The sequence below is a fragment of the Serinus canaria genome, chromosome 25 (genome assembly GCF_022539315.1).
Source record: "Serinus canaria isolate serCan28SL12 chromosome 25, serCan2020, whole genome shotgun sequence".
In the NCBI taxonomy this organism is placed as follows: Eukaryota; Metazoa; Chordata; class Aves; order Passeriformes; family Fringillidae; genus Serinus; species Serinus canaria.
The window spans coordinates 14,762,148-14,789,992 of record NC_066338.1 but is presented as its reverse complement, the minus strand read 5'-3'; the positions used below and the strand labels follow the sequence as shown (position 1 = coordinate 14,789,992).

At 56.7% G+C, this 27,845-nt stretch overlaps 1 protein-coding gene across 3 annotated transcripts; it reads right to left on the bottom strand.

Annotated features, from left to right (window-relative positions):
• Nucleotides 1–230: 230 nt before the first annotated feature.
• On the bottom strand, nucleotides 231–26,283 carry PUF60 (poly(U) binding splicing factor 60). 3 transcript variants are annotated; one of them, XM_050983841.1, is made up of 11 exons: nucleotides 26,153–26,283; nucleotides 19,019–19,114; nucleotides 16,717–16,806; nucleotides 15,738–15,788; nucleotides 11,535–11,696; nucleotides 10,409–10,501; nucleotides 9,236–9,449; nucleotides 8,641–8,831; nucleotides 5,429–5,564; nucleotides 4,406–4,641; nucleotides 231–707 (listed from the first exon to the last, which is right to left on the bottom strand). In XM_050983841.1, exons 1-11 carry the CDS (start codon nucleotides 26,177–26,179, stop codon nucleotides 408–410), a joined length of 1,596 nt encoding a protein of 531 aa, XP_050839798.1. In that variant the 5' UTR covers nucleotides 26,180–26,283; the 3' UTR covers nucleotides 231–407. The 3 variants fall into 3 exon arrangements, with proteins under 3 accessions (XP_050839798.1, XP_018769645.1, XP_050839799.1); XM_050983842.1 differs by lacking the exon at nucleotides 15,738–15,788 and having other exon boundaries at nucleotides 232–707; XM_018914100.3 differs by lacking the exons at nucleotides 15,738–15,788; nucleotides 16,717–16,806; nucleotides 19,019–19,114; nucleotides 26,153–26,283 and adding an exon at nucleotides 15,416–15,712.
• Nucleotides 26,284–27,845: the final 1,562 nt, after the last annotated feature.

Sequence of the window (27,845 nt, the reverse complement as noted above, 5' to 3'; positions counted from 1 at the left end):
CAGGCCCAGCTCAAGCCCAGGATCAGATGCAGGCCCAGTCCCAGTCCCAGGATCAGGTCCAGGCCCAGCTCAAGCCCAGGATCAGATGCAGGTCCAGGCCCAGTCCCAGGATCAGATCTGGGCCCAGCCCCAGCCCCAGGATCAGATGCAGGTCCAGGCCCATCCCAGGATCAGGTCCAGGCCCAGCTCCAGCCCCAGGATCAGATGCAGGTCCAGGCCCAGTCCCAGGATCAGGTCCAGGCCCAGCTCAAGCCCAGGATCAGGGTCAGGCCCAGCCCCAGGATCAGATGCAGGCCCAGTCCCATCCCAGGATCAGGTCCAGGCCCAGCTCAATCCCAGGATCAGATCTGGGCCCAGCCCCAGCCCCAGGATCAGGGTCAGGCCCAGCCCCAGCCCCGGGGTGCAGTTCATGCCGAGAGGTCGCTGTTGTCGAACCTCTCCTGGTCGTAGACCTCGGCCACCACCTTCCTGCCCGCGAACCAGCGCCCGTTGAGCGCCTGGATGGCCTTGTGAGTCTCTGAGGCCATGGAGAACTCCACGAAGATCTTGACGATGATCTCGGCGTCCTCCTCCTCGCCCTGCTTCTCCTGGTAGATGATGACCCTGTTCACGGCCCCGAACTTGCCGCACTCCTCCGTCACCTCTCCCTCCAGGTCATCGTCGATGTCCTTGGGATCCACCATGTTCCTCAGCACCATCACTGTGGACTGCAGGGAGGGAGGAGAGGAGGGGATGAAGGCCTGGAGACACGCACGGGGCACAGCCCAGCACCCAAACCCCACCACAGGGTAGCCATGGTATTTTATGAAAAATCCCTTTGCTAGGATTTTTTCTTCCAAGAAGCTGAGAGGCCTCAGAAATGAAATGTAAACACTGATTCTCTGCTGCTGTGGAATGCAACAGGTGCATCTGGGATTGGTCTCATCTGGTTGTTTTTAATTAATGGCCAATCCCAGTCCAGCTGTCTCTGGTCAGTCACAAGATTTTATTATCATTTCTTTTCCTATTCTTTCAAGCCTTCTGATGAAATCCTTTCTTCTATTCTTTTAGCAGAGTTTTAATATCATATGTATGATAAAATAATAAATCAGCCTTCAGGAGCATGGAGTCAAGATTCCCATCTCTTCCCTGGCCCTGGGACCCCTGTGAACCCCGGCACACAGGCTCAGGCTCCAGGGGGCTGCAGGCTCAGGCTCCCGGGATTATCACTGAGCATCCATTGCTGCCTGGCAACCCCACAAAGGAGGAAGGAGGAGGAGAACCTAATCACCCTGGAGTTACTAATTAATTACTTTATTATACTGGAATATATTACACCTGAACTGGATCTGCCGAGCACCCGCTCTGCACACCACTGCACCCTCTGCACCCAGCTCCTGACTGTCTGTCGTGACTGTCCCGACAGCCCTGACACATAACACACACACACGCACACACGCACGCACACGCACACTCACACGCACACTCACACGCACGCGCGCACACACGCGCACACTCACACGCACACTCACACGCACACTCACACGCACACTCACACGCACTCTCACACACACACACACGCACGCACACACGCACACACACAACCACACACACGCGCACACACTCACACACACAACCACACACACGCACACACGCGCACACACGCTCACACGCACACACACACGCACACTCACGCACACACACGCACGCGCACACACACGCACACACACACACACGCACACAACCACACACACACACGCTCACACGCACACACACGCACACGCTCACACACACACTCACACACGCACACTCACACACGCGCACACACATACGCACACACACACGCACACGCACACACCCCCAGCCCTGACAGGCCAAGGCACAAACCACCCTCACTCTGGGCACACAACCCCCAAACTGCATTCTGCTTTGGCACCACAAACTACCAGAACTGTTTTTCCCTTCTCCCATGTTCAGAGAATGTGAAACTCAGAAATATTCCTGGGAAGAACTCTGCCTTGCTTTTCCCTGTGAAAACAAACGTGGCAACAAGTTTGCAGGTCTGCGTGCTGCTGGCCCCTGGATCAGAATTCCCCCGGCTGGGAATGCTGTGTGCCAGTTCCTGGGACACACCCTGGAAGCACAACCTGCCCTGGGCACCACTCTCATTTCCCTGTGCTGCTGCCACCCAGGTATGTCACTGTCACACTTTCTGGAAAGATCCCTTCGCCAGGGTTTCTCTCCTGGGAAGCTGAGAAGCCTCACAGAAAAATGTAAATAATAATTCCCTGATTTGCTTCTCCTGTGTTTTGCTGCTTTGGAATGTGGTAGGTGATTGCCTCACTGGTTTAATGTGAATTGTTTTTACTTGATGACCAATCGTGGTCAAACTGTGTCAAGACTCTGGGGAGAGTCTCAGATTTCATTAGTGTCTTTCCAGTTTTCTGTCTGTATCCTTTCTGTGTTCTTTAGTTTAGTTTAGTATTATTTAATAATATAATATCATAAAACAATAAATTAGCCTTCTAAGGACATGGAGTCAGATTCACCATTCTCCTTGCCTTTAACAGGGGACCCCAAAAATACCACACAGGTATTGCTGGCTTTTCCTCAACAATTCCTCAGTTCTGCCACAATTCCCTTTGTGTTCCTTTCCCCCCCTCCCAGTAAAGCATTCCCCAGGTGCTCTGGGTGCTCCCACAGGACACACAGGTGGGTGACACACCTGCACCCAGCCCATCCATGACCGAGCCCCTCGGGCTCTCAGACCACCTGCCTGAGCTCCAGGGCCACGTCCAGGTGGCCTCTGGGCACCTTCAAGGACAGAAACTCCACCACCCCTGGGTGAGGCTGCTCTGTGCACCTGGCACACCTGGGGCATTCCAGGCTCTGCCCCATCCCACTCCAGGCTCCACGTGAACACATTTCCTGGGGCTGCTCCTCACAGCCCAAACCAAGGGCCCCTGTAGGCTCAGAATTCCAAACGGGTTGGGATGGAGTATTTATCAAAAATACTCACAAGGTTTGGTTTTTTGGGGCTTTAAATTTTTTTAAATCTTAAATGAGACTGTTTAGCTCTGCTCAGCTTTTGCCAAGCCAGGCTGTCCCACGGACTGAGGTGGTTGTGGCTGAGGGGACAGGACTCACAGGTGTGTTTAACTTCAGGCACTCTTGGGGAGAGAGGGAACCCTCATTCCTCGGGGAATGCTGCCAGCACTGTCCCTATTAGCAAATGGGGCAGAAGTACTGTAGGTTCCCTGCCAAAGCTCAGGAAATTTGCCAGGAGACTCCAGCAAAGAACAAACTGGACATGCCCAGGCAAGATCACCAAGTCCCCTCCAACAGCCCCCCAAAAATCCATGATCCATTCTTCTGCTGAACGTTCTTTTCTACCCCTCATTCTGGTCCTCCTCCTCACTGCAATTCCCATCAACTCCTGCTTGATCAACACCTCAGGGATTCACAGAATCAGTTCAGGTGGGGAAAGACCTCCAAGACCACTGAGTCCAACCCGAGGCCAACCCTGTCCTCTGGGATTCTGGACAGGACTCACCCCACTATGGAATGTGGTGGGGCAAAGGTGACCTTGGTTCTTGGGGCAGACTGGGCTGGCCTGTGCCAGTCCCACCCTCCCAGCCCAAAGGCCACCAGGGGAGGACCCAGTGACACCAGAGTTCAGTCAGAGACACCTCACCAGGGCCTGCTCTGAGCCCTCCGAGGGACTTGGGGAAGATCATGGAATGCCAGGATGGTTTGGGATGGAGGGACAAGAGCTCATCCTGTCCATGGCAGGGACACCTTCCACCATCCCAGGGGGCTGCAAGCCCTGCCCAGCCTTGGACACTGCCAGGGATGGGGCAGACACAGCTTCCCTGGGCACCCTGTGCCAGGGCCTAACTCCTCTCGTTATTGGGATATTATATGATAGGATTCTATGGAATACTGGGAAGGATTCCCTCCCAAAATCCACCTATCCCTGCCCTCTGGCAGTGGGGAGCCATTCCCTGGTCCTGGCACTCCAGGCCCATGGAAATCAATCCTGAAGAGCAAGGCCAGGTGCCCCTGAGCCCCCCCAGGTGTTCCCTGTGTCCCCTGAGCTCAGAGGAATCTGCAGGTGCCCCTGAGTGCCCAGAGGTGCTGTGGGTGAGCTCAGAGGTGCTGTGGGTGCCCCTGATCTCAGAGGTGCTGTGGGTGAGCTCAGGGGTGCTGTGGGTGAGCTCAGGGGTGCTGTGGGTGCCCCTGATCTCAGAGGTGCTGTGGGTGCCCCTGCTCTGAGGTTCTGTGGGTGTCTCTGATCTCAGAGGTGCTGTGGGTGAGCTCACATGTGCTGTTGCTGATCTCAGAGGTGCCGTGGGTGCCCCCTCGCCCCCCACCCTGCAGAGCCCAGCCTGGCACACAGGTGGCAGCTGTCCCCTGCCATGCTCACCTCCTGCTTGCGGAGCAGCTTCTGCATGACCATGTGGCGGGCGCTGCTGCCCGAGATGCTCATGTGCTCCTGCTCGCTCAGCATCTCCGGCCGCTCCGACTCCTGGAACACCTCCTCCTCCTCCTTCTCCTTCTTCACCTCCACCAGCCCCAGCGCCGGGGGGCTGGCCAGGATGGGATTCACAACCCCCACCTGCGGGATGGTCACCGGGATGGGCGGCCGGGCAGGGGTCACACCTGGGAGAGCACGGGACAGGAGGATGCTCAGTGACAGCTGGGTGATGGGCAGTGGCACCTGGGCAGTGACACCTGGGAAACATTCAGTGCTACCCAGGCCATGGTCAGTGACACCTGGACAATGGTCAGTGACAGCTGGGCAGTGGTCAGTGACATCTGGACAATGGTCAGTGACAGCTGGGTGATGGGCAGTGACACTTGGGCAGTGACAGCTGGGCAGCGGTCAGTGACACCTGGACAATGGTCAGTGGTACCCAGGCCATGGTCAGCGATTCCCAGGCCACGGTCTGTGACACCTGGACAATGGTCAGTGACACCTGGGAAACATTCAGTGCTACCCAGGCCACGGTCTGTGACACCTGGGCAATGGTCAGTGACACCTGGGCAGTGGTCAGTGACCCCCAGTGCCCATTATCCAGCTTCTCCCCCCATGCCAGGTGTTCCTGCTGGAACCCAGGGCCTGTCCCATCTACTGGACACCAAAATGAATCCCTGGAACATCCAAGCTCCTGCCCAGGCAGGGCCAGCAGCAGGAGTCCAGCTTCCTGTGGACTCCAGGCACAGAGTGCAATCTGTGGAAAAGGGACATCAATGACAAGGGCAGAGCACACAGCAGTGACAGGAGGAGGGGACACACAGAGGTGACAAGGGCAGAGCACACAGCAGTGACAGGAGGAGGGGACACACAGAGGTGACAAGGGCAGAGCACACAGCAGTGACAGGAGGAGGGGACACACAGAGGTGACAAGGACAAAGCACACACAGGTGCCAGGAGGAGGGGACCCACCTGTGATGACACCGGGGGCCTGTGCAGCCATCACGGCCTGGGGCAGGGCCCCCAGGGGCTGGGCCAGGGTCAGGGCAGGGGACACGAGCCCCGGGGTGGCCAGCGTGCCCAGCACTGCAGCTCCTGCCACGGCTTCCTGTGGGACACAGGGAACACCTGGGGTTAGCCCTGCCCCAGGGCCTGTCCCTGCAGAGCAGCCAGCCAGGCTCGGCTCCTGCACCTGGGAAATCCCAACACTCCCATCCCCGGGAGCTCCCAGGGCAGAGGGAAGGCAGAGGTGTCACCCAGCCCTGCAGGGAAACACAAACTCTGAACCACCCTGGGAGAAAATCCTCCTCCTGGAGCTCCAATTCCAAGGAAGATAAACCTCCTCCTGAACCCCAATCCCAAGGAAGGAAAATCCTCCTCCTGGAGCTCCAATTCCAAGGAAGATAAACCTCCTCCTGGAGCTCCCATCCCAAGGAAGGAAAATCCTCCTCCTGGAGCTCCAATTCCAAGGAAGATAAACCTTCTCCTGGAGCTCCCATCCCATGGAAGAAAAACCTCCAGGAACTCAAATCCCAAGGAACAAAAACCTCCTGGAATCCCAATCCCAAGGAAGGAAAACCTCCTGGAACGCCAATTCCAAGGAAGATAAACCTCCTTCTGGAGCTCCAATCCCATGGAAGATAAACCTCCTCCTGGAACTCAAATCCCAAGGAAGGAAAACCTCCTGGAACCCCAATTCCAAGGAAGATAAACCTCCTCCTGGAACCTCAATCCCATGGAAGATAAACCTCCTCCTGAAACCCCAATCCCATGGAAGATAAACCTCCTCCTGGAACCACAATCCCAAGGAACACCCTGACTCCAGACATCCAGAACTCCAAAAACATCCAGGAGGAACATCCAGCTGTCCCCCCTGTTCCATGGAAGTACTGAAATAGTGTGCCTAACACCCCAGGATGCCCATGCTTTTGGCTATTGTTGCTTTCCAGGCCATTGCAGTCCTGGTTTAATTGCTCACATCTTTCTCCCCCATGTATTCTCAGGGCTTCTGTAATCCCTGATGGGGCAGAGCAGAAGGTGCCAAGGTTTTGTCCCTCCATCCCAGATGTCAGTGGATCTGTGACTGCTGTGATAGCCCAGCTCTCCCCTGCGGAAATGCCCAAGCTCTGGGATCCAACCCATCCCACCAGGGCTCCCAACCTTCCATCCCAACTCTCCCCTAAATAAATGCCCAAGCTCTGGGATCCAACCCATCCCACCAGGGCTCCCAACCTTCCATCCCAACTCTCCCCTAAATAAATGCCCAAGCTCTGGGATCCAACCCATCCCACCAGGGCTCCCAACCTTCCATCCCAACTCTGCCCTAAATAAATGCCCAAGCTCTGGGATCCAACCCATCCCATCAGGGCTCTGCTCCCAGTGCCCACAAGGCCACTCCTGTTTCCACTGGAGAGGAAGCTCCCGATGAAGGGGAATGGGAAAGTGCTGGAACAAAACCACTGGAATTTCTGGCTCCACTGGAAATGGCTAAAAAACTTCTCCCTATACTTCTGATTCCTTCACTCCTGCAAGTCTGACTTTTCCTCCCTGTCAGACAGGGGTGACCCCTGCTCCTCCCTCTTCAGTGCCCCTCTCCTGACAGGAGGAGATGCTGCAGTTACTGCCACAACAGCAGGAGTTACCCGTGTCTGTACCACATCCCCACCATTTCACTTCAGCAGAGTCCATACTCCCTTCCCAGAGTGATTCTGACCCAAGGAATTCCAGCCATGTCTCACCTTCCTCCCTGCCCTGACTGCAGAGCTGTCCAGCCCTGTGGAACCTCCCCTGGGGACCTGTGAGTGCCGTGGGAGGGGCAGCTCCTCCCACTCCTGCCTCCACCTTTGATTCAGGGAAACTCCCCAAAAAGCCTTTTGGAGCCCCACTCTGCTGCAGCAGCACCAGGGGCTGCACTGGCCAGCAATTCCTGCCCAAGAAAACCCCACAGCACAGCAGAGCTGGAACTGTCTTGTTCCAATGGCTGCAGTGCCATAGGGGGGCACAGCCGTGGGCATCTGTGCCCAGTGGTCCCACCCAGGAGCTCCTGGTACTTCAGGAAAAGGAAATCAGAGAACTCGAGTTCTGTATCAATATCCAACCCAGCCCATCTCTGCCTTTCCCTGTTTTTAGCAGCCTAAAGCCATGCCAGGCCTGCTCCACCCTGCTACAGGTGTGACCTTCAGGCAGAGTGCTGCTCACACAGCTGCTCCTGCCCCCAGCCCTCACCCCTTCCGCGTCCTCCCCTGCCTGCTTTCAGCCTCTCCTGAAAACACTTTTCCCTCCCTGCTGGTTTCATTTCCAGACCAGGAATTCCCTCCACCCTTCCCCAGCAGTTCCTGGAATAAAGCTCTCATCAGCTGTGCCACATCATTCCAAAGTCTGGTGTCTCAGATTCCCCACTGCCATGGACAAGCCCCCACGTGTGAAATCCTGGGACAGAGTGAGATCTGGAATCATGGCATCCTGGAGTGCCTTGTGCTGGAAGGGACCTTAAAGCCCATCCAGTCCCAGCCCCTGCCATGAGCAGGGACACCTTCCACTAGCCCAGGTAGCTCCAAGCCCTGTCCAACCTGGCCCTGGACACTTCCAGGGGTGGGGCAGCTTCTCTGGGCACCCTGTGCCGTGCTCTGTGCTGTTTCTGTTCCGTCCCCATGTCTCACCTGTGCTGCACCCTGAGCTGTCCCTGTGCCTCCCCTGTTCCATCCCTGTGTCTCACCTGTGCTGCACCCTGAGCTGTCCCTGTGCCTCCTGTTCCATCCCTGTGTCTCACCTGTGCTGCACCCTGAGCTGTCCCTGTGCCTCCTGTTCCATCCCTGTGTCTCACCTGTGCTGCACCCTGAGCTGTCCCTGTGCCTCCCCTGTGTCTCACCTGTGCTGCACCCTGAGCTGTCCCTGTGCCTCCCCTGTTCCACCCCCATGTCTCACCTGTGTTCCCCCTGTTCCACACCCATGTCTCACCTGTGTCCCCCCTGTTCCATCCCTGTGTCTCACCTGTTCAACTCCTTGTTCCATCCCCATCTCACCTGTCCCTCCTCTGTTCCACCGCTGTGTCTCACCTGTTCTACTCCCTGTTCCAGCCCCGTGTCTCCCGTGTTCCAGCCCCATGTCCCACCTGTTCCACCTGTCCCTCCCCTGTCCCACCCTGTGTCTCACCTGTCTCTCCCCTGTCCCTCCCCGTGTCTCACCTGTGCTGTGATCTTGGCGGTGGCAGCAGCAGCAGCGACAGCAGCTGCAGGGGGGAGCCCTCCAGGTGTGGCAGGTGTCAGGAGTGGCATTGGGGGTGTCACGGCCTTGCCCACCCGCAGGTACTGACCCCCCAGGTCAAAGAGGTTCATGGAGGACACGGCATCCTGGGAGGACTGGGCCTTCTCGTACTCTGCAGGGGAGACATTCACAAATGAGCCTTCCCTTGTTCAGTCATGGAATTATGGGATGCTTTGGGTGGGAAGGGACCTCAAAGACTTCCAGCCCCGCTCCCTGTCCCCTGCCGTGGGCAGGGCCACCTCCCACTCTCCCAGAGGGCTCCAAGCCTGTTCAACCTGGCCTTGGGCACTGCCAGGGCTGGGGCAGCCACAGCTGCTCTGGGCACCCTGTGCCAGCACCTCACCCCCTCACAGCCACCATAAACTGTGTTTCTAAATCCAGCCCTGACCTGCTCCAAATTTATTCCCACCCCTAAGGCAATTCCCTCGCCAGGGTGGAAATCCCAGCTGGGAGGGCAGCCCCAGGAGCAGAGGACACCCCCCTGCCCTGCCCTGGCCCAGCTCCAGCCAGCTGTACCAATGAAGCCGTAGCCTTTGTGCTTCCCTGTCGTGGGGTCCCTGGCCAAGGTGCAGGATTTGATCTTGCCAAAGGCCTCGAAGACGCTCTTGATGTCGTCGTCGGACAGGTCCTGGTGCACCGAGGCCACGTAGATGCGGTTGAAGGCCCGCGCCTCCTCTGCCAGCTGGTCAATGATGGGCTGAGCCTGCCCGATGTTGCTGGGCCTCCCCACCTGCAGGGACAGGGTGACAGTGGAGCTGGGAAGGGCCTGGAGGACCTGAGGGAGCTGGGAAGGGGCTCAGCCTGGAGCAGAGGAGGGTCGGGGGGGGACCTTGTGGCTCTGCACAGCTCCTGCCAGGAGGGGACAGCCGGGGGATCGGGCTGTGCTCCAGGGAACAGGGACAGGAGCGGAGGGAACGGCCTCAGGATGGGCCAGGGGAGCTCAGGGTGGACATCGGGAGGAATCTCCTCAAGGAAAGGCATTCAGGCATTGGAAGGGGCCACCCAGGAGGTGCTCGAGTCCCCATCCCTGGAGGCATCAAAGGAATGGCTGGATGTGGCACTCAGTGCTCTGGGCTGGGTGACAGACTGGACTCAGGGGCTGGGAGGGATGCTCCCATGTGAGCAGCTCCACTGCTCTGTGGTATGGACAGCCCACGGAGCAGGGCAGCCCTTGGCCCCTCCCTGCCTGTGCAAAGCTCAGCACACCCCAGAGGGAGCAGGTCAGGAACAGCCTGCACTGACGGGTCCTGGGCTCTGCTCCTCCTCCCCGAACCCATTTACCTCCCCTGACCTGCCAAACTTCCAGGGACTGAGAGGCATTCTGCCAGCCAACCACAGCATCCCTCCCTCTCTCCTGAACCCCCTGGGCCACAGCACTCTGCTCACACTCAGGGTGTGTCAGAGACACCATGAAAGATATAAAGAACCACCTTTGCTTTGTCTTCAAAAGAATTCCACGTGTGGGTGGGAAAACCTGAGTGCAGTCCCTGGGGCCAATCAGGTGGGACTTGCAGGTTTCTCCTCAGGGAAGAGGGACCCAGAGCCAGGGTGTGCCCCATGTTGGACATCAAGGTCCATCAGGGAACAGTCTTTAGGTTCCTTTCCCCACCACAGGGCTGTGGGGAGCATTTCCAGGCGTGGAACCAGGAAAAGAGAAGCAGGAATTTTCAGAGCCGGTGTGTTACTCACCTTGATGTTCCTTCCCCCCAGCATGACAGAATTCATCTGCTCCAGGGCCAGCTGGGCGGCCTCGGGAACCTCGTATTCCACAAAGGCAAAGCCCTGGGATGGGAGGAGACGCCTGTCAGTCACTCCAGCAGTGCCAAGCTTGCCCACGGACCTACAGGTGGGATTGACTCCCACCTCCCTGATTCCTGCTCCTGGCCCAAGGAGACTGCTTAGAGAAGCATTTTGTTATGGCAGAAAAGGGCCTGCAGAGGTTCCCCCAAGGACACCTGATCCTGGAGCCTCTGAGGCCCTGCAGCAGAACCCCGCCTAACTACGGGCTGCTGCCTTGTCAGCACTTCCAGAGCTCCAGGCTGGACAGCAGGAGGAATTCCTTCACCAAAAGGGTGGTCAGGCATGGGAAGGGGCTCTCCAAGGAGGTGTGGAGTCTCCATCCCTGGAGAAGTCCGAGGATGACTGAATGTGGCACTCAGTGCTCTGGGAGCTCTTTTCCAACCTCAGTGACTCTGATTCCATGCACTTCACCCCACGCACCCCTGGCTCCCACCACAATCCTGCCCTAAGCAGATCAGGGAGCTGCAAACATTCACCCCCAGTGCTAAAAGGAGCCTGTTCTTCACAGGGATAGAGGCCCTTTCCTCTCCTGGCTGCATCTGGAATGCCTTGAAGAGAGGAGGATGTTCCTTGAGGGCTGGGAATCAAGGAATCATGGAAAGGTTTGGGTTGTAGGGACCTTAGAGCCCATGCAGTTCCACCCCTTCCACTAGACCAGGCTGCTCCAAACCCCATCCAGCCTGACCTTGAACACTTCCAGGGATGGGGCAGCCACAGCTTCTCTGGGCAACCTGTGCCAGGGCCTCCCCACCCTCACAGGGAAGAATTCCTTTCAGAATTCTGCAAAACTGCTTATTTTGTGTTTGGGACACATGGCTGAAAGAAACGTCCTTGCAGACGACCCCAAAACGCCTCATCACGAGGCATCAGCACCTCTCGCTGTCCCCGAGGAATTCCACCCCTTCCCAGGACAGATCACCTCCTCTTTGCCAGACCCAGGCAATCCCACGAGGGTTTGGCTGGGACAGGACCTTAAAGCTCCACCAGTTCCACCCTGCCAGCAGCCCCGTCCCACCTTGTGCTTCATGGTGACGGAGTCCCAGGACATGTCGATGCTCTTGATGGGCCCGAAGGGGGCGAAGGCCTGGCGGATGGTGTCCTCGCCCAGCTCGTAGTAGATGGAGCCCACGTAGACCCGGCACATGATGGCGAGCGCGCGCTGCCTCTGGGCCGCCATCTGTAGCGAGACAAGGACTGGCCGGTCAGGGCCGGGCTGGCCGCGGCCAGCGGGGCCTCCTCCCCCTGCTGCTTCCCTCCCGGAGCCAGCCCTGCCCTGCCGGCAGCTCTGGCACAGCCTGGACCTCAAGGATTTCCCTGCTCGCTGCACAGGCCGCTGGAGCGGATCCGCCCGCCTCGGTCCCGGATAAAGTCCGGCTGGTCCCGGGGCACGCACGGCTCGGCCCATCCGGCCGGCTCTCATCTCCAGCCTCGCCTGCAGGAGGAGGGAATCCCTTCGCTCTAGGGCAGCTCCCCCCTCCAGGCAGCAAAGGGCTCAGCTCTGGGCACGGGGAGAACCCCTCCCGCTCCCCCCAGCAGCAGAGATCCATCGGCACTCCCGCCCCCGCCCGGCCTCCCCGGCAGCAAAGGGCCTGGAACTGGGAACCTCCCCCCCTCCCTCTGGCACCAGAGCCTCCCCCCACCCCCGGCAGTCCGAGATCCAGTACTGGGCACCACTTCCACAGCTCAACAGCAAAGCCAAACACTTCTGTGGCCCAGTGGGACTCCTGGGAAGCGTGTGGTGCCAGTACTCATCCCTGCCTGGCGGCACTGGCTGTGCTGGGGCAGCCCCACCACGCGGGCGCCGCACGGAGCGTTCCTGCTACGGTGCCCTACGTCTGCCTGGGAACCTGCTCTCAAGACAAATCCAGCCATTCCTCACAGGAGGGATCCCAAAAGCAGAGCACAGTGTGTCCTTCGTGTCTGTCACCCCCAGAGCAGCTCTAGAGCTGCTGAGGGACTGGCCCTGGAGATGCGGCCACACCTCGGGGCTCTGGAGGAGTCACTGCCTGCATGGGAGGGGACGGCTCTGGGGCAGGTGGGACACACCTGGGGCACCAAGAGGCTGGTGCAGAGCACGTGCAGCAGCAGCAGGTGATGCCTGTGGCCCTGCCCAGCAGCACAGCAGAGAGCTCTGAGCACCCCCAGGGCAGAGGGGCTGCAAGCAGGGCCTTCAGGAGACCATTTGTGGGGTGCCCTAATGAGCACAGGAGCTCTGCCATGCCTGGGGACCCCTGGGGCAGAGGGAAAGCACTCAGGGCCTCCTCAAGGCTGATTTTTGGGGTGCCCCAATGAGCACAGGAGCTCTGCCTGGGGATGCTGCAGCCCAAAAGGAGGGAGAGCTCATCTGTGACAGGCACAGCAGCAGGGACACAGCCTGCACCCGAGGGACTCCTGCTCCTGGCCACGGGAGGAAACAACACGGGAGGGTCTGACTCCTGATTCCATACAGGCCACTGCAAACAGGGACAGCTTTTACCCCAGACTGTCCCTGAGGCAACACCAAACCCTGGACTCTGCCCCTGAGGTGACATCGAGCCCCAACTGCTGCTCCTGAGGTGACATCAAGCCCCAGACTCTGCCCCTGAGGTGACACTGAGCCCCAACTGCTGCTCCTGAGGTGACATCAAGCCCCAGACTCTGCCCCTGAGGTGACATCCAGCCCCAACTGTTGCTCCTGAGGTGACATCAAGCCCCAGACTCTGCCCCTGAGGTGACATCGAGCCCCAACTGCTGCTCCTGAGGTGACATCAAGCCTCAATGGTTGCTCCTGTGGTGACATCCAGCCCCAACTGTTGCTCCTGAGGTGACATTAAATCCCAACTGCTGCTCCTGAGGTGCCATTAAACCCCAACTGTTGCTCCTGAGGTGCCATTAAACCCCAACTGTTGTCCTGAGGTGACATCCAGCCCCAGCTGCTGCTCCTGGGGTGACATCCAGCTTGCCCCCTGCCTGGCTAAGGATTTTCCAGCAGGGCTGGGCCACGGCTCTCTTTACTCTGCAGGCTGTGACCAGCAGGACTATGGCACGTACACACGCAGCACAGAGGCTGGCTGCTCGCCCAGGTGCTCCAGCACATTCCCAGCTTTGGTGCAGGAAAGCCCCTCAGTCTGCAGCTCATCTCTTGAGGGGTCAGAGCCACCACCAGTGTCACCCTGGGTGTCCCAGGGAGGTGCCTCTCCCGAGGAGTCTCTGCAGGAGGAAATGCCCACCTTGCCCTGCCACAGAACTCTAAAGGAGTGCTGGGGGAGTGAGGAGGACTCAGGATTTTCAGCAGCAGCAGAATTCCTTCCTGCAAAGGGTAGTCAGGCACCGAAGAGGCTGCCCAGGGAGGTGTGGAGTCCCCATCCCTGGAGGTGTCCAGGGAACACCTGGGCTGGTGACAGGGTGGGGATCAGGCACAGCTTGGACTCGCTGACCTTGGAGGTCTTTTCCAGCCCTAATGACCCCGGGATTTTGGGCTTGCAGAAGGCAGAGCTGAGATGGGCTGTGCTGACTGCGGTGTCCGTGGGTCACCAACAGGAGCATCTGAGGGGGGATGTGCCCTGGGCCCCTGAGCTCAGCACAGGTTGGGGTCAGGGCCTCCTGCCTGGACATGTCAGTGCTCTCAGCAGCCCCCAGGCTGATCTCACTGCTCCCTGTGCCTCTTTCTCCTCCTGTAACATGGAAAAGCACCTGAAGCCTCAGCCAGGCAGCAGCACCCACCTGTAGCTGTGCAGTGCTGCTCTAAAGGGACTGGGAGGGTATTTTAAGGACAGGCCAAAACCCCCCCTTGGGGTGCTCTTGTAACCAAAGCAGGTGATGCTTCACCTCACCACAAGCATCAGCCAGGACACAGGGGGTGGTGAAGGGATGTGGCAATCTCACACTGTGACACTGAGAACTGAGCCCATGGGAAGCTGTAACTCAGGCCACGAGACCCAGAGCTCAGGGAGCTCAGGCTGTGCTGCCTCCACAAAGGAGCTGGGGAACCTTGGCAACAGGAAAAGTGCTGGACAGGGGCCTGTTTGCACTTGGTGCATTCTGAGTAGGCTCTAGGATGATCACCTGCCAAGAATGGGAGAGCCTGACTGCTCTGAACGGCACCAGGTTCCTGCTCCTGGGCCGTGTCCACCTGCGACTGGCCAGGGAGGAATGGCTGAAGAAAAGGGGTCACAGCCCCGTGCCCTGGGGGTCACAAGCCATTAAACCTTTCCTGTGCCACCAACTCAGCTGTGCCCAGCTGGGGAGAATGAGCCAGAAACAATCTAGGCCAAATTGCTGGAGTTCCACTGTCAGGCAGCAGCTCCAGGGATGGGGGGAGTTCCTGGGCATGAGGGCTCCGACACCATCTCTGCCAAATCATCCACACCAAGGCTGCTCTGCTCCACCCCAAACTTAGCCCTGCCCCAGAACAGCCACTCTGGCTCCATCCACTGCCAAAGGAGGGAGACTGGGCATTTCACCTCAGTGCCCTTTATCTTGAGGCTCAGACCTCTGCCCGTGCTTTACACCAGGCACAAATCTCATATTCCAGCAAGCCGGAGAGGTATTTATGAGAATTTCCAAATGAACCTTTGGGTGCAGAGAGGAGTCACAGGACACCCTGTCCAGCACGTCTTGGAAAAAGGAGGGGATGGCTCGTGCCAAGTCATTCAGCTCTTTGTGGCCTCTGGTTAGAAGGGGCACAAAGGCTCACACGAGTTCTCTGGTCAGCCCTGCAGTTCTGTCCCTTCCATCCTGCTTTTGCTGCACTCGCAACGTGCCATACTGCCCTGGTCTGGAGCGTGCACAGTAAAGAGAGTCTGAGCCTGGGCTGCACCATGCTCTGCCAACCTCCGGCACCCCGGCCCTCCCAGCACCGGCCGGCTCTGGCTGCTGGGAGGTCGTTCCACAAGAAGTCGCCCCTTGGTGAGTTACCTTGGCCGTTAGATTTAGGTCGGGACCTCAGAACTGTAGCATCCCTAGAAATGCAGCTCCCACAATTTCACGGGTGTGTTCAGAACTGGTGGAAATCTAAAGCTGTCTGTGCCCCCGAGTGGCAGTGTCCCCGCAGACTGCACAGCCTGGGGTCTTCTCGGGGCAGTGACACCTCGCTCTGCTCCTGGGCGTGTCCAGTACAGGTGGGGATGTGGGAGGGCTGCGCTGGGCGCGGACAAGAGCATTGGCACCACTACGAACGTCCCCACGCTAGGCCCTGACTAAGACAAGTGCCCCAGAAGAAGTGAATATGTCTATTGACCGATTGTAAAGGTGAGAGAGGATCTCCAAAGCCCATTGTCACTGCTGCCATCTGAAAGACAGTAAAGACAGAGTTCAGTCTGTTGGAGCTGAGCATACTACGGCTGTTTGTACAAACTCAAGCAGAGCGGCGGCGCAGGGGCACCTGCGGAGAGGCCTCTCCTTCCTCGGCCCTCACTGCCTGGTCCCCAGGAGCGTCCGGCGCCAGGACCCTGCCGAGTCCGGTCCCACCAGGCCAGGGTGGGGTTGTGCTGCTGCCGCTGCCTCGGGAAGCAGGGTGGGATCCCAGGGGGGACTCAAGGCAATAGTGACCTCTGCAACCACTGTCGTTGGATCACCCCCAGCATTTAAAAGGAGCCCCTCAACTAGAGCAGACCCTCAGAACCAGGCACAGCCCCAAACGGCCTCAGCTGCCGGGCAGGGAGAGCACATCCGCAGGGATTCCTCAGGCAAAGCCCTCGTTTTGGGCTTCCTGACTTTGAGCAAAGGCGCTGAGACGTGTTCCAGAAACACCTGAAGGAGGGGAGGTCAAACCCCAGTTAAGGGCTCTCCCGGTATGGGCATTCCAGTGCAAGCAGGAACAGCCAACAGAACTTCTCCAAAACTGAGAGCACCCGGGTGCAGGGGAGGGAAATGGGGCAGCACTGGGACACAGGGACCCTCCCTCAGGCAGAGGAGATGGTGACAGGACACCGTTCCCAGGATCCCTTCTGCCTTCACCACCTCAAACATGGCTCAGAAGCAAAGCCCACGGCAAAGTCTTTGGCTTCTTCTATCTCAAGAAGGGACGTCCAACAGGACAGGAACTTTTAACCATTTCCTCTCGGAACAAGAGAGATCTGCGGGCAATTTGTGAGGTTAGTCAGGGTGCCTGGGTGAGCTGCAGGCTCAGGGCTGTGCTCTGGTTCCGAGGGCCCTGAGAACTCCACCGTGTCGGGGGGAGCACGAGGCAGAGGGAGCGGCTCGCAGGGGGCTCTCACCTGGAGGTTGGTGAGCTGCTGCTGCTGGTGGGCGATGGTTTGCTTCACCAGCACGCTCTTGATGCTCTGCTCCATCGCGTACTTCTTGGCCTGGAAGGAAAACAGGGGCTGTAGGGGCAGCACAGCACAGCGGGGCAGGGAAGGAGGCCTCCACAGCTCCCAGAACCTTCCGGTCTCCATGCCTAAGCACCAGGGCACTGCCCCCAGCTCCCCGAGGCCCTGGGACCCAGAGGACGTGGTGAGGGGCAGCCCAGGGAAGCAGCATGCACTGGGAGCTCAGCCTTCCCCTCTTCCAGCCCCGCAGCCCACCGCAGCCCCTTACCTGCAGGGCCGGGGCGGGCACGGCCTCCTCCAGTCCTGTCCTGTCCTCTCAGAGAGCCTCTGCACAGACAGCTGCTACAGGAGGGAAGGGGCTCCACCTCCCTCCTCCTCCCCATGGCCACCCCTGGGCTGGGCTCTGCCCCCTCAGCACACCCGGCCTGCTCTGGATCTGCTCCCTAAACACGCCGGCTCTTCCCTGGCTCTGCTCCTAAATGGCCCAGCTCACCTCTGGCTCTGCTCCCTAAACACACCAGCTCTTCTCTCTGCTACCTAAACACACCAGCTCACCTCTGGCTCTGCTCCCTAAACACACCAGCTCTTCCCTCTGCTCCCAAAACACACCAGCTCTTCTCTCTGCTCCCTAAACACACCGTCTTCCAGCTCCCTGGTCCCCAGCCACGCTCTGCTCTGCTCCCTAAACACACCAGCTCTTCTCTCTGCTCCCTAAACACACCAGCTCTTCTCTCTGCTACCTAAACACACCAGCTCACCTCTGGCTCTGCTCCCTAAACACACCAGCTCTTCCCTCTGCTACCTAAATGCCCCAGTGTCACTGACATATTTTCTGAAAAATTCCTTTGCCAGGATTTTTCTCCTGAGAAGCTGGGAAGCTTCAGCTTCTCCATGTTTTGCTATGTGGAAACATGGAGAAGCTACTTCGGAATGTGATTAGGAGAACTGTTTACCCAGCATGTGAATTGTTTTTAATTAATGGCAAATCACAGCCAGCTGTGTCAGACTCTCTGAGTCAGTCAAGAGATTTTATCATTCATTCCTTTCTAGCCTTCTGATGTCTCCTATTTCTTTAGTGTAGTTTTAGTATATAATTTTCTTTTAATATAATATATATCATAATATAATAAATCAGCCTTCTGAAACATGGAGTCAAGATTCTCATCTCTTCCCTCGTCCTGGGGACCCACAAACATCACCACACCCCAGCCCACCTCTGGCCCTGTTACCTAAACACTCCAGCTCTTCTCTCTGCTCCCTGAGTGCCCCAGCTCCCTCTGGCTCTGCTCCCTAAACACACCAGCTCTTCTCTCTGCTCCCTCCCTCCAAAACACCCCAGCTCTTCTCTGGCTCTGCTCCCAAAACACACCAGATCTTCTCTCTGCTCCCTAAGTGCCCCAGCTCACCTCTGACCCTGCTCTTCTCTCTGCTCCCAAAACACACCAGCTCTCCTCTCTGCTCCCTAAACACACCAGCTCACCTCTGTCTCTGCCTGCCCCACAAGGCTCCCTTGGGGTTTCTCTCAGTCCCCCCCAAATCTGGCAGAGCCAGAGATGCTGGGGTGCCAGCACGGAGCTCAGTGCCAAGGCAGACCTCATGCCCACACTGTCCCCCAGCCACCCTTGGCACCCAGTCTCCCTGGCTGTGTTGGGGAGCTGCCAGGGAACGGGAGGATCTAACCCAGGGATTTGAGGGCTGTGCTTTGGAACTGGAAATGGACAAGGGGCTTGCATCACTCAGCTCCAGAGCAGCCAGAGGGAAGGAGGCTGGGAGGCAGGCACCTCACACAGAGGGACAGCTGGGACAGCCCAGGCACAGCCACCCAGAGCCTCCCGAGGACACAGCTCTGTGTCCCTGCCACCCCGAGGACAGGGATATTCTGGGATGTGTCCCATTCTGGGTGTGGACAGTGACAGGCAGCTGAAGCAGATCCCAATTTCAGTCTTCCTGGAGCTCCTCGGTGGCACCCACACCCCAGCTCAGAATTCCCATCTGACTCAGGATGCCATTTTTCTGAATGGATTGACTTTTTAAATGAAACCCACTCTCACCCACCCCAATTCCCACCACGCTCCCAGAAGTGTCTATAAACCAACCCAAGCAATTTCTGAGCCCAAATGTGACTGTGCCAGCATGGCCACGATCCCAGAGACCCGGTGGTGAGTTCCCTTTGGCCCCACCAGTGCCAGAGGCTCGTTAAAACACTCCACCACCCCCCAGAGAGCAAATTCCCACCAGTTTTACTCACTTTCTGGAGAGCTTCCTGCTGCTCTGGGGTGAGAGGGGGCAGCCCCAGCTTGGCTGCCGTGCTTTGCCCGTTCTCCATCTTAATGGACTCCGTGCCCTAAGGAAACAGAAGATGCTCAGGGAATACTGCTCTCACGGCAGTGATCTGTCCTTCTTCCCAGAAAATCAAAGCACTTCATGTCACATGACAGCTGGCTAAAAACCCTTCCCAAACCCAGCTGTATGTCAGGAAAACCAGTTCATATTCCCACCATTCCCTGTGGGAAGAGCCATCCCAGCAACTGTAGAAGGTTGGACACTTACAGAGTTCTCCAGTCATGTTTTCTGTGAACAGACAATCAGATAATCCCCAGTCCTTGCTCACAGCATCCCCACCCCCTCAACAGACCCACTGCCTAATGTCCCCATCACTGCTCTCCTCCCTTCTCCCTCCCAGCTCTGCTGACACAGCTTTCCCAAGTTCTCATTTCAAAACCTTCTCTGAAACTTTCCCAAATCACAGAATCATGGAATGCTTTGGAGGGACCCTAAAGCTCACACAGTCCAACACCCTGACAGGGCAGGGACACCTTCCACTGACCCAAGCTGCTCCAAGCCCTGTCCAGCCTGGCCTGGAACACATCCAGGGATCCCAGGGCAGCCACAGCTTCTCTGGGCAACCACTGCCAGGGCCTGCCCACCCTCACAGGGAAGGATTTGTCCCAAATACCCCGAGTGACCCTGCCCTCTGGCAGTGGGAAGCCATTCCTCTCTGTCCTGTCAGTCCAAGCCCTTGTCTGAAGTCCCACTCCAGCTCTCTGGAACTATGACTGCAGCCCAGCAATCCCACTGCTGGAACCATGGATCCCACTGCTGGGACCATGGATCCCACTGCTGGGACCATGGATCCCACTGCTGGGACCATGGATCCCACTGCTGGGACCATGACTGACTCCAGCACGGTGATCCCACTGCTGGGACCATGACTGACTCCTGCATGGTGATCCCACTGCTGGGACCATGGATCCCACTGCTGGGACCATGACTGACTCCAGCAATCCAGCAGCCCGGTGCTGGCACTGCTGGGACCCCAATTCCAGCCTGATCGTGCTGGGACCCCCAGCTCAGTCCCAGCAGGAGGACCTGGCCCTCCTTCGGTGCTCACATGGGTTCTGGTGGCACCATCTATCAAAACAGAGCTGGTTCCTCCTCTCAACTCCACACTTCCCACCAACCACCCAAAAACCAGAGGGGACAAGCCCCAGCCTGTGGTCCTGGACATGTTCCTGTGGGAAGTCTTTGCCTGAGTAAAAGCAGCATGGAAAAACCTCTGTTCAAAGCAGGAGCCACAACCAAAAGCAAAGCTTCTCCTGGACTGTCCTGAATCATGGAATGGTTTGGGTTGGAGGGACTTCAAAGCTCATCCCATCCCACCCCCTGCCATGGCAGGGACACTTTCCACTAGCCCAGGTTGCTCCAGCCTGGCTTTGGACACTTCCAGGGATGGGGGAACCACACTTCCCTTCCCAGCCCAGCCATTCCAGGACATACCCTCAATATTCTGACTCTTTTTTTACAGCAAGAACCAGGCTCCTGGTTCCCTGGGGGGGTTTGAACATGGAGCAGACAGAAAACAAACCCTCCCAAGACAAAATCCTGCTCTCCAGGTGTCTGGACAGCACCCAGAGCTGCAGGTGTTCCCCACGGCTGGAGTGGGACACAGGGAACTCAAGGATGATGGGAACACCAGGGCACCAACAGGGACACAGGAACAGAGGTGGCTGGAGCTGCAAACTCCAGTGCACAAAGCCACAGCCAAGCTGAAAACCAGACCAGCAAAGCGATGTGGAATCATGGAATTGTTGGGATTGGGAAAGCCCTCACAGTCCACTGAGTCCAACTGTCCCCAGCAGTGCCCAGGCCAGCAGCGACCACGTCCCCAGATGCCATCTCCACCTGGCCACAAACACAACCCAGAAACGCTGATCTGGTTATAAAAGAAGGCTCCCTCATCTCCAAGATTCATTTTGATTGTGGAACATCCAATAAATTAATTTTAAAAATCCTTTTTGTCCTTTCCCAGCTGGCTGAAGCCCTGTTTGTCCCCAGCTGTCCCTGTCCCCTCCCACGTCTCTGCCACTGGACACCCAGAGCTCTCCCCAGCCAATTCCCAAGTCCACAAATCCTTCTCCCACTGCTACTCCCATCTCCTCCAGCCAATTCCCAAGTCCACAAATCCTTCTCCCACTGCTACTCCCATCTCCTCCAGCCAATTCCCAAGTCCACAAATCCTTCTCCCACTGCTGCTCCCATCTCCTCCAGCTTTAAAAGCTCAATTATTCCAGTTTAGGAGCTCAGAGATGTGGAAGGAGAAGAACAGTGGAGGGCTGCCAAGTGTAACTGTTCAAAATAAAACAGTCAGGAGCCCAATCTGTTGTGATTGTCCCAAACCCAGCCCATTGCACAGCTGAGTTTAATATAATTTACATATCTGGGCTCATTAACAGGCACAGCTTCCCAAAACTGCTCTGGAACCCCGCAGTTCCAGCACAGAGAGCAAAGCTGAGATGGGAAGGACCCAGGAGCACCCAGGCACTGCTGGCTCCAGCTCCCTGCCCCCACACACCCCTGTGGGCAGAGCCCATAGATCCAGGGGTGATCTCTGCTGCCCACGGGCATGGCTCCACCAGGAATTCCTGACCACAGATCCCTCACCATGGAGCATTCCCCAAGGAACACCACCACCCTGTCACTCTGGGCTCCCTGGAGAGCAGCACCCTGGGCAAACCCACCCTCATCCTCCGAGAGTCTGGAGTGCTGCTCCCCTCTCTCCAGGCACCTCGGGATAACGCTGCTCCCAGGGATAACCCTGCCCCCGGGGATAACCCTGCCCCCAGGGATAACCCTGCCCCCAGGGATAGCCCTGCCCCCAGGGATAACCCTGCCCCCAGGGATAACCCTGCCCCCAGGGATAACCCTGCTCCATAGCCCTGCCCCCAGGGATAACCCTGCCCCCAGGGATAGCCCTGCTCCCAGGGATAACCCTGCCCCCAGGAACGGGCTCAGCTCTGTTCCCTGGGGCCAGACAACAGCACGTGGGGTTTTGTGCCCAGGCAAAACTAACCTTCATCACTCGTTTACTCCTAGGAACAACCACTACAATCTCAGGTAATCACTGAATTATAGCCCAAACCAGCCTCAAATTAATACACTCGCCATCCTACAAGTACTCTCCAAATCCCACCCCCCAGGAGCCACTGAAGCTGCCCCTAAACATTTCCTGGTCCAAGCAGCTGCTTCAGCCCCAGTCCTGTTCCCCAAGGCCTGGTACACCGGACAATGAGATATCACCCAACACCATGCTTCATCTTAACCTCAGCAAGTGCAACGAAGCTAGGACGAGAAGCACTCCACTTGGGATTTCCAGAAGTGCTCCAGGGCTCCCCTCTCACCACCAGCCTCCTCTTACCCACTGCCACAGAACTCCTGCCAATTACACAACTGTTCACAACTTCCTCATTAAACACTCCTGACTATCATGGCTATCCTCTCAGCAGCCCTAGGAGGATGAATAGGGTTTAACCAGACACAAATTCATAAAATCCTGGCTTCCTCTTCCATCTCCCACCTAGGCTGAATAGCAGTCATTATCACTTACAATCCTAAACTCAACCTCCTCAACTTCTCCCTGTACGCCCTAATAACCACAACTGCCTTCCTTACCCTAAACTCAATCAAGAACTATCCACCCTAATAACCTCCTGAACTGAAGTGCCCTCACTAAATGCAATAGTACTTTCAACCCTACTCTCACTTGCAGGACTCCCTCCCCAAATGACTTATCATCCAAGAACTAGCTGAACAAGACACAGCCCCAGCAGCTACAACCATCTCCCCTCTCTCTCCACTAGGACTGTTCCTCTCTCTCTGGAGGAAGATCTCTCTTGCACACCACACAACAATTACAATTCCCCCACACACCACAAACCATGTCCCCTGAAACCTTATTCCCACATTCCACAACAGCCAGGAGGAACCCGGCAAAGTGGCAGAAAAACTTGAGAAAAGCTGGTAGAGGAAGCAGGAGAACAGGAGCTTCTTTGGAAAGAAATAATTGGGAATTGGATTGCTGCTGCTATTCTGCCATCTGAGCACGGCTGGGCCCTTTGGGGGGTTTGAACTCAAAGAGTTCAGGAACACTCCTGGAAATTTGTTACAGGGCTGAGAACTCCTCTGGAGTGTGAACACACAGAGAGGACAGCATCCCGTTTATTTGGGAACAAACTGCAGCCAATCACAGGAGATCCAAGGAGACAGAAGTGCAGAGAGGAGGATGAAGCACAAGGCCAGGGCACTGGCTCCATCCCTGCTCCCCCTCCTTGGCAGGGTGAACAGGAACTCAGGGAGTCCCCTCACAGTGCCCCCAGCAGGGGCTGGAACACAGCCATGCCAGGGTCACGGGGCTGGAAAAGATTCCAGGATCACGGAGCCCAGCCTGTGGGTGATCCCCACCTCTCAGCACATCAGGGTACTCGGTGCCATGCCCGGTCATTCCCTGGACACCTCAAACCTCGAGCAGCAGCCCCTTCCAATGGCCTCACCACCCCTTCCAGAAAGAAACTCCTCAACCCCAGGGGAGTGTCCAGGGAAGGCCCCTCCTGCTGGCTACAACCACACTCCAGTTCAGTCCCTGTTTCCCATCTAAGCCTTGGGGATCCCACAGAGCTCCCTGGGGAACTCTGGAGGCCCTGGTGGGCATGGTAACCTTTGGCACTCCTCATGGCTTTGGCATCTCCTTTCCCACACACCCTGGAATGCTCCTTCCCAGCTGGGAGCAGCAGTGCAGGCAGCCACTGCTGCCACGTGCAGAATCCAGAGCGTGGGGCACCTCCAAAGCTTCTCCAGGACTTCCCAGATGTGTTCCTAGAGGAGCCCAACCATCCCGAGATGGGCCCTTCTGCAGCACTTTGTGAGCAAAGGGCTCCCACAGCTGCAGCCACAGTGACCACGGCTCTGTTCATCCAGAACCACGGAGCGGTTTGGGTGGGAAGGGGCTGACAGCTCCCCCATGGCAGGGACAAGGATGGAGCCTTCCCTCCACCCAACCCAGCCCTGAGAGCTCCCAGGGGTGGGACTGGATGGGATTTCAGGCTGCTGCCATTCCAAAGCAGGCTGTGGTCCCGTGATTCCATCACTGACCCTTTCAGGCCCCCACATGGCTTTTGCCAAACTGCACGGCTCAGCCAAGGGAACTGTGGCTGACACAGCTGCTGTCACTGAGCCCCACTGGAGACCCCACCTTCTGCAGGGCAGGACCACCACCCACCCACCCACCCAGCGGGGATGCAGGAATGCAGAAGGAAGCCAGGCACTGCCAGAGGAGCTGGTGCTCACAAGGAGCGCTCCAAAACGCCCCCAAAGAGGATTTACTGTCCCAAAGGTCCCTGGTGAGCTGCCTGGAACATCGTGGTCATTCCCAGGGCTGCAGAGAGCCCAAAGATTGCCAGGAAGCAGGAGAGAGCACAGGAGAACACCAGGGGACATGGGAAGGACCCAGCCCAAGAAATGAGGGGAACACTGAACTGGGGGCACAGCCACACAACTCCCAGACTGCCCAGATTCCTTCAGCAAGGAATCAGCTGGACCAGCCTCAGCAGGTGATCCCAGGGCCAGCACTGACACCAAGGGGCCATCCTGCAATCCCTGAGAATCCCACACAGCACACCAAGGAGGCATCCTGCAATCCCTGAGAATCCCACACAGCACACCAAGGAGGCATCCTGCAATCCCTGAGAATCCCACACAGCACACCAAGGGGCCATCCTGCAATCCCTGAGAATCCCACACAGCACACCAAGGAGGCATCCTGCAATCCCTGAGAATCCCACACAGCACACCAAGGAGCCATCCCTGAGAATCCCACACACATCCCCTGGCCCTGCTCTGTCCCACAGCACACCAAGGGACCCTGACTATCCATAACTCTTTGTTTTTATTGTCTTGTATTGTCCTAATCTCAACTGTCCAAATTTTTATTACTCTGATTATATTACTGTTTTTATAACCATTTCTTTGCTGTTAAACTTTTAAAATTTTAAAAACAAGTGATTGGCGGTTTTCACATTATTTTATAACCATTTTTTACTATTAAACTTTTAAAAATTCTAAAAACAAGTGACTGGCGTTTTTCCCAAAAACCAACAGCCCCCACCCCGAGATCCCTGCTCTCCCTCACCCGCAGCCACCCAGCAAGGAGCCTAAATGCCCCAGAGCCCGAAAAGAGCTCCCGTAAAACCAGGGAGTTCAGGTTTTATCCAGGCGGATTTGGGAACGGGAGCTCAAAACCAGCATTTAAACAAGCAGATTTGGGGAACGTAGCCCAGTACCGAACTTTTAAACTGGTAAATTTGGGAATGAGCGCCCAAAACCAGCATCGAAAGCAATGGATTTGGGAAACTCAGCTCAACACTGAGCATTTAAACAGGCGAATTTGGGAAACCCAGCCCTACACCGAGCATTTAAACAGGCGAAATTGGGAATGGGAGCACAAAGAGCAGCGTTTAAAGCGATGCATTTGGGATTGGGAGCCCAAAGAGCAGCGTTTAAAGCGATGAATTTGGGATTGGGAGCCCAAAGAGAGGCTTTTAAAGCGATGCATTTGGGATTGGGAGCCCAAAGAGCAGCATTTAAAGCGATGAATTTGGGGAAAGGAGCCCAAAGAGAGGCGTTTAAAGCGATGGATGTGGGAGCCCAAAGAGCAGCGTGCATTCCCACAGCAATGCATTTGGGGAACCTAGGCCAACACCGAGCATTTAAACCCCAACGGGAAGCCTTTCAAGCGATGCTTTTGGGAGCTGCAGCAGCCCAGAAGAGCGGCCTGCCTGCCCGTGGGGCCCGCTCCCCGAAGGCCTGGACAGGCACGGCGGGGCGGGAGCCCAGGACGGCGGGGGAGCCCCGACACCTTCCCCACACGGAGAAGGCCGCCACGGGAGCCCACAGCAGACCCGGCGGGAAGCGGTGCCTCCCCTCAGAGCCTCCAGCCCACCCCGAGGGTCCGGAGAAGGCTCGGCCCGGGCGGATCGGCTCGGTGGCCGCGCTGTATCCCGCCCCGAGGAGCCGGCCAGCCCAGCCCGGCCCGGTCCCGCCGCCCCCTCACCAGCGCCATCGTCGTTGTCGCCGCCATCTTGTCCTTCCCGTCTGCAGCACGCGACTCTCGCGAGAGCTCCGCGGGGCGAGCGCGCGCGCGCGCGGGAAACAGGGGAGGCCCTCGCGAGGAGAAGTCTCGCGAGAGCTCGGGAGAAGGTCATGTGATCGCAGAGGTTTCCAAGATGGCGCCGCCCTGCAGCCGCAGAGGGGAGATGAGACAAGACAGGACAAAATAAAATAAAATTAAAAAAATATGGTATGATCCCAGGGGGAACGGGGCTCCAGCGCGGCTGCTGCAGCCTCAGCGCCTCTGGGTCGCCAGTGGCAGCCAGGGAACGTCCAAAGCTGCCGGTGCCACCTGGCCGGGCCCCGAATGAAACGAGCTCAAACGAGCTAAAATGTGTTAAACCCGGGTAAACCCAGCTAAAACGGGATAAAACTTGCTACATCTGCCTGCCGCCGGGTGGCCTTTGGTCGCAGCCGGGGAGGGAGCCGCGGAACCCTCCGGTACCGGCCGTGGGCAGCGGGAGGTGCGGGATGGGTCACGGATCAATTAATCATAAATTGCAGGTGTGAAAAATGCGTGTTTTGTGGTTGGCTTTTCGCAAATATTCACGTGAATAATGTATGTGTTGCGTTAGAAGGTGATGCTGTGTTACTTTCCTTGAGTAGTGTGTTAAATACAGTTTTAGGTTATAACAAAATGTTAAAATAGAAACTATGCCATGTAAGGTATTTTTTTAAGAGAGGACTGACACAGAGAGCAGCCACAGGACACCTGAATGGTTCAGAAAAAAGAGAATTTATTGCCCCATGACCAGAACAAAGGAACTCCTTCCTCCTGCTCAGCGCTGGAGGCGCCGCCAGGATCCAGAGGCAGGAGCTGCCCCTGCCCAGCCAGAATCCTGTGTGAGACTGGAATTGATGCCCCAGGGATGGGCTGGGTGAGTGTGCAACAGGCTGTGGCTGTTAAGGGTTAATCCTCTGTGCCCCTGGGGCCTTTTTGGGCTGATTCTGCCCAGAAAGAGGTACCCGGGCTGTCTGTAACTCTTTGTTTTTATTGCCTCATATTGTCCTAATTGCCCAAATTATTATTACTCCAATTATATTGCTATTGTTATAACCGCTTATTACGATTAAAAATTTAAAATTAAAATAAAACGAGTGATTGGCATTTTTCACACAAATATTGAAATCAATGCTATGTGTTTTAAATTGGAATTTATGCTGTGTTAATCTCAATTAGTGCTGTATTAATCTCTTTAATTAGTGCTGTATTAATCTCTCTCAATTAGTGTATTAGTCTCTTTCATTAGTGCTGTATTAGTCTCTTTAATTAGTGCTGTATTGATCTCTTTAATTAGGCTGATCCTTATTGCTGTATTAATCTCTTTTAATTAGTGCTGTATTGATCTCTTTAATTAGTTCTGTATTAATCTCTCTCAATTAGTGTATTAATCTCTTTAATTAGTGCTGTATCAATCTCTTTAATTAGTGCTGTATCAATCTCTTTAATTAGTGCTGTATCAATCTCTTTAATTAGTGCTGTATTAATCTCTCTAAGTAGTGCTGTATTAATCTCAAGTCAAGAACGTTTTTCACCCCTCGGCTCTGCCCCCGGGGCCCAAATTCCAGAGCAGGGAATGGAGCAGGGCTGGGAATGTTCATCTGGGGAGGAGAACATTCCAGAACATTCCAGAGAC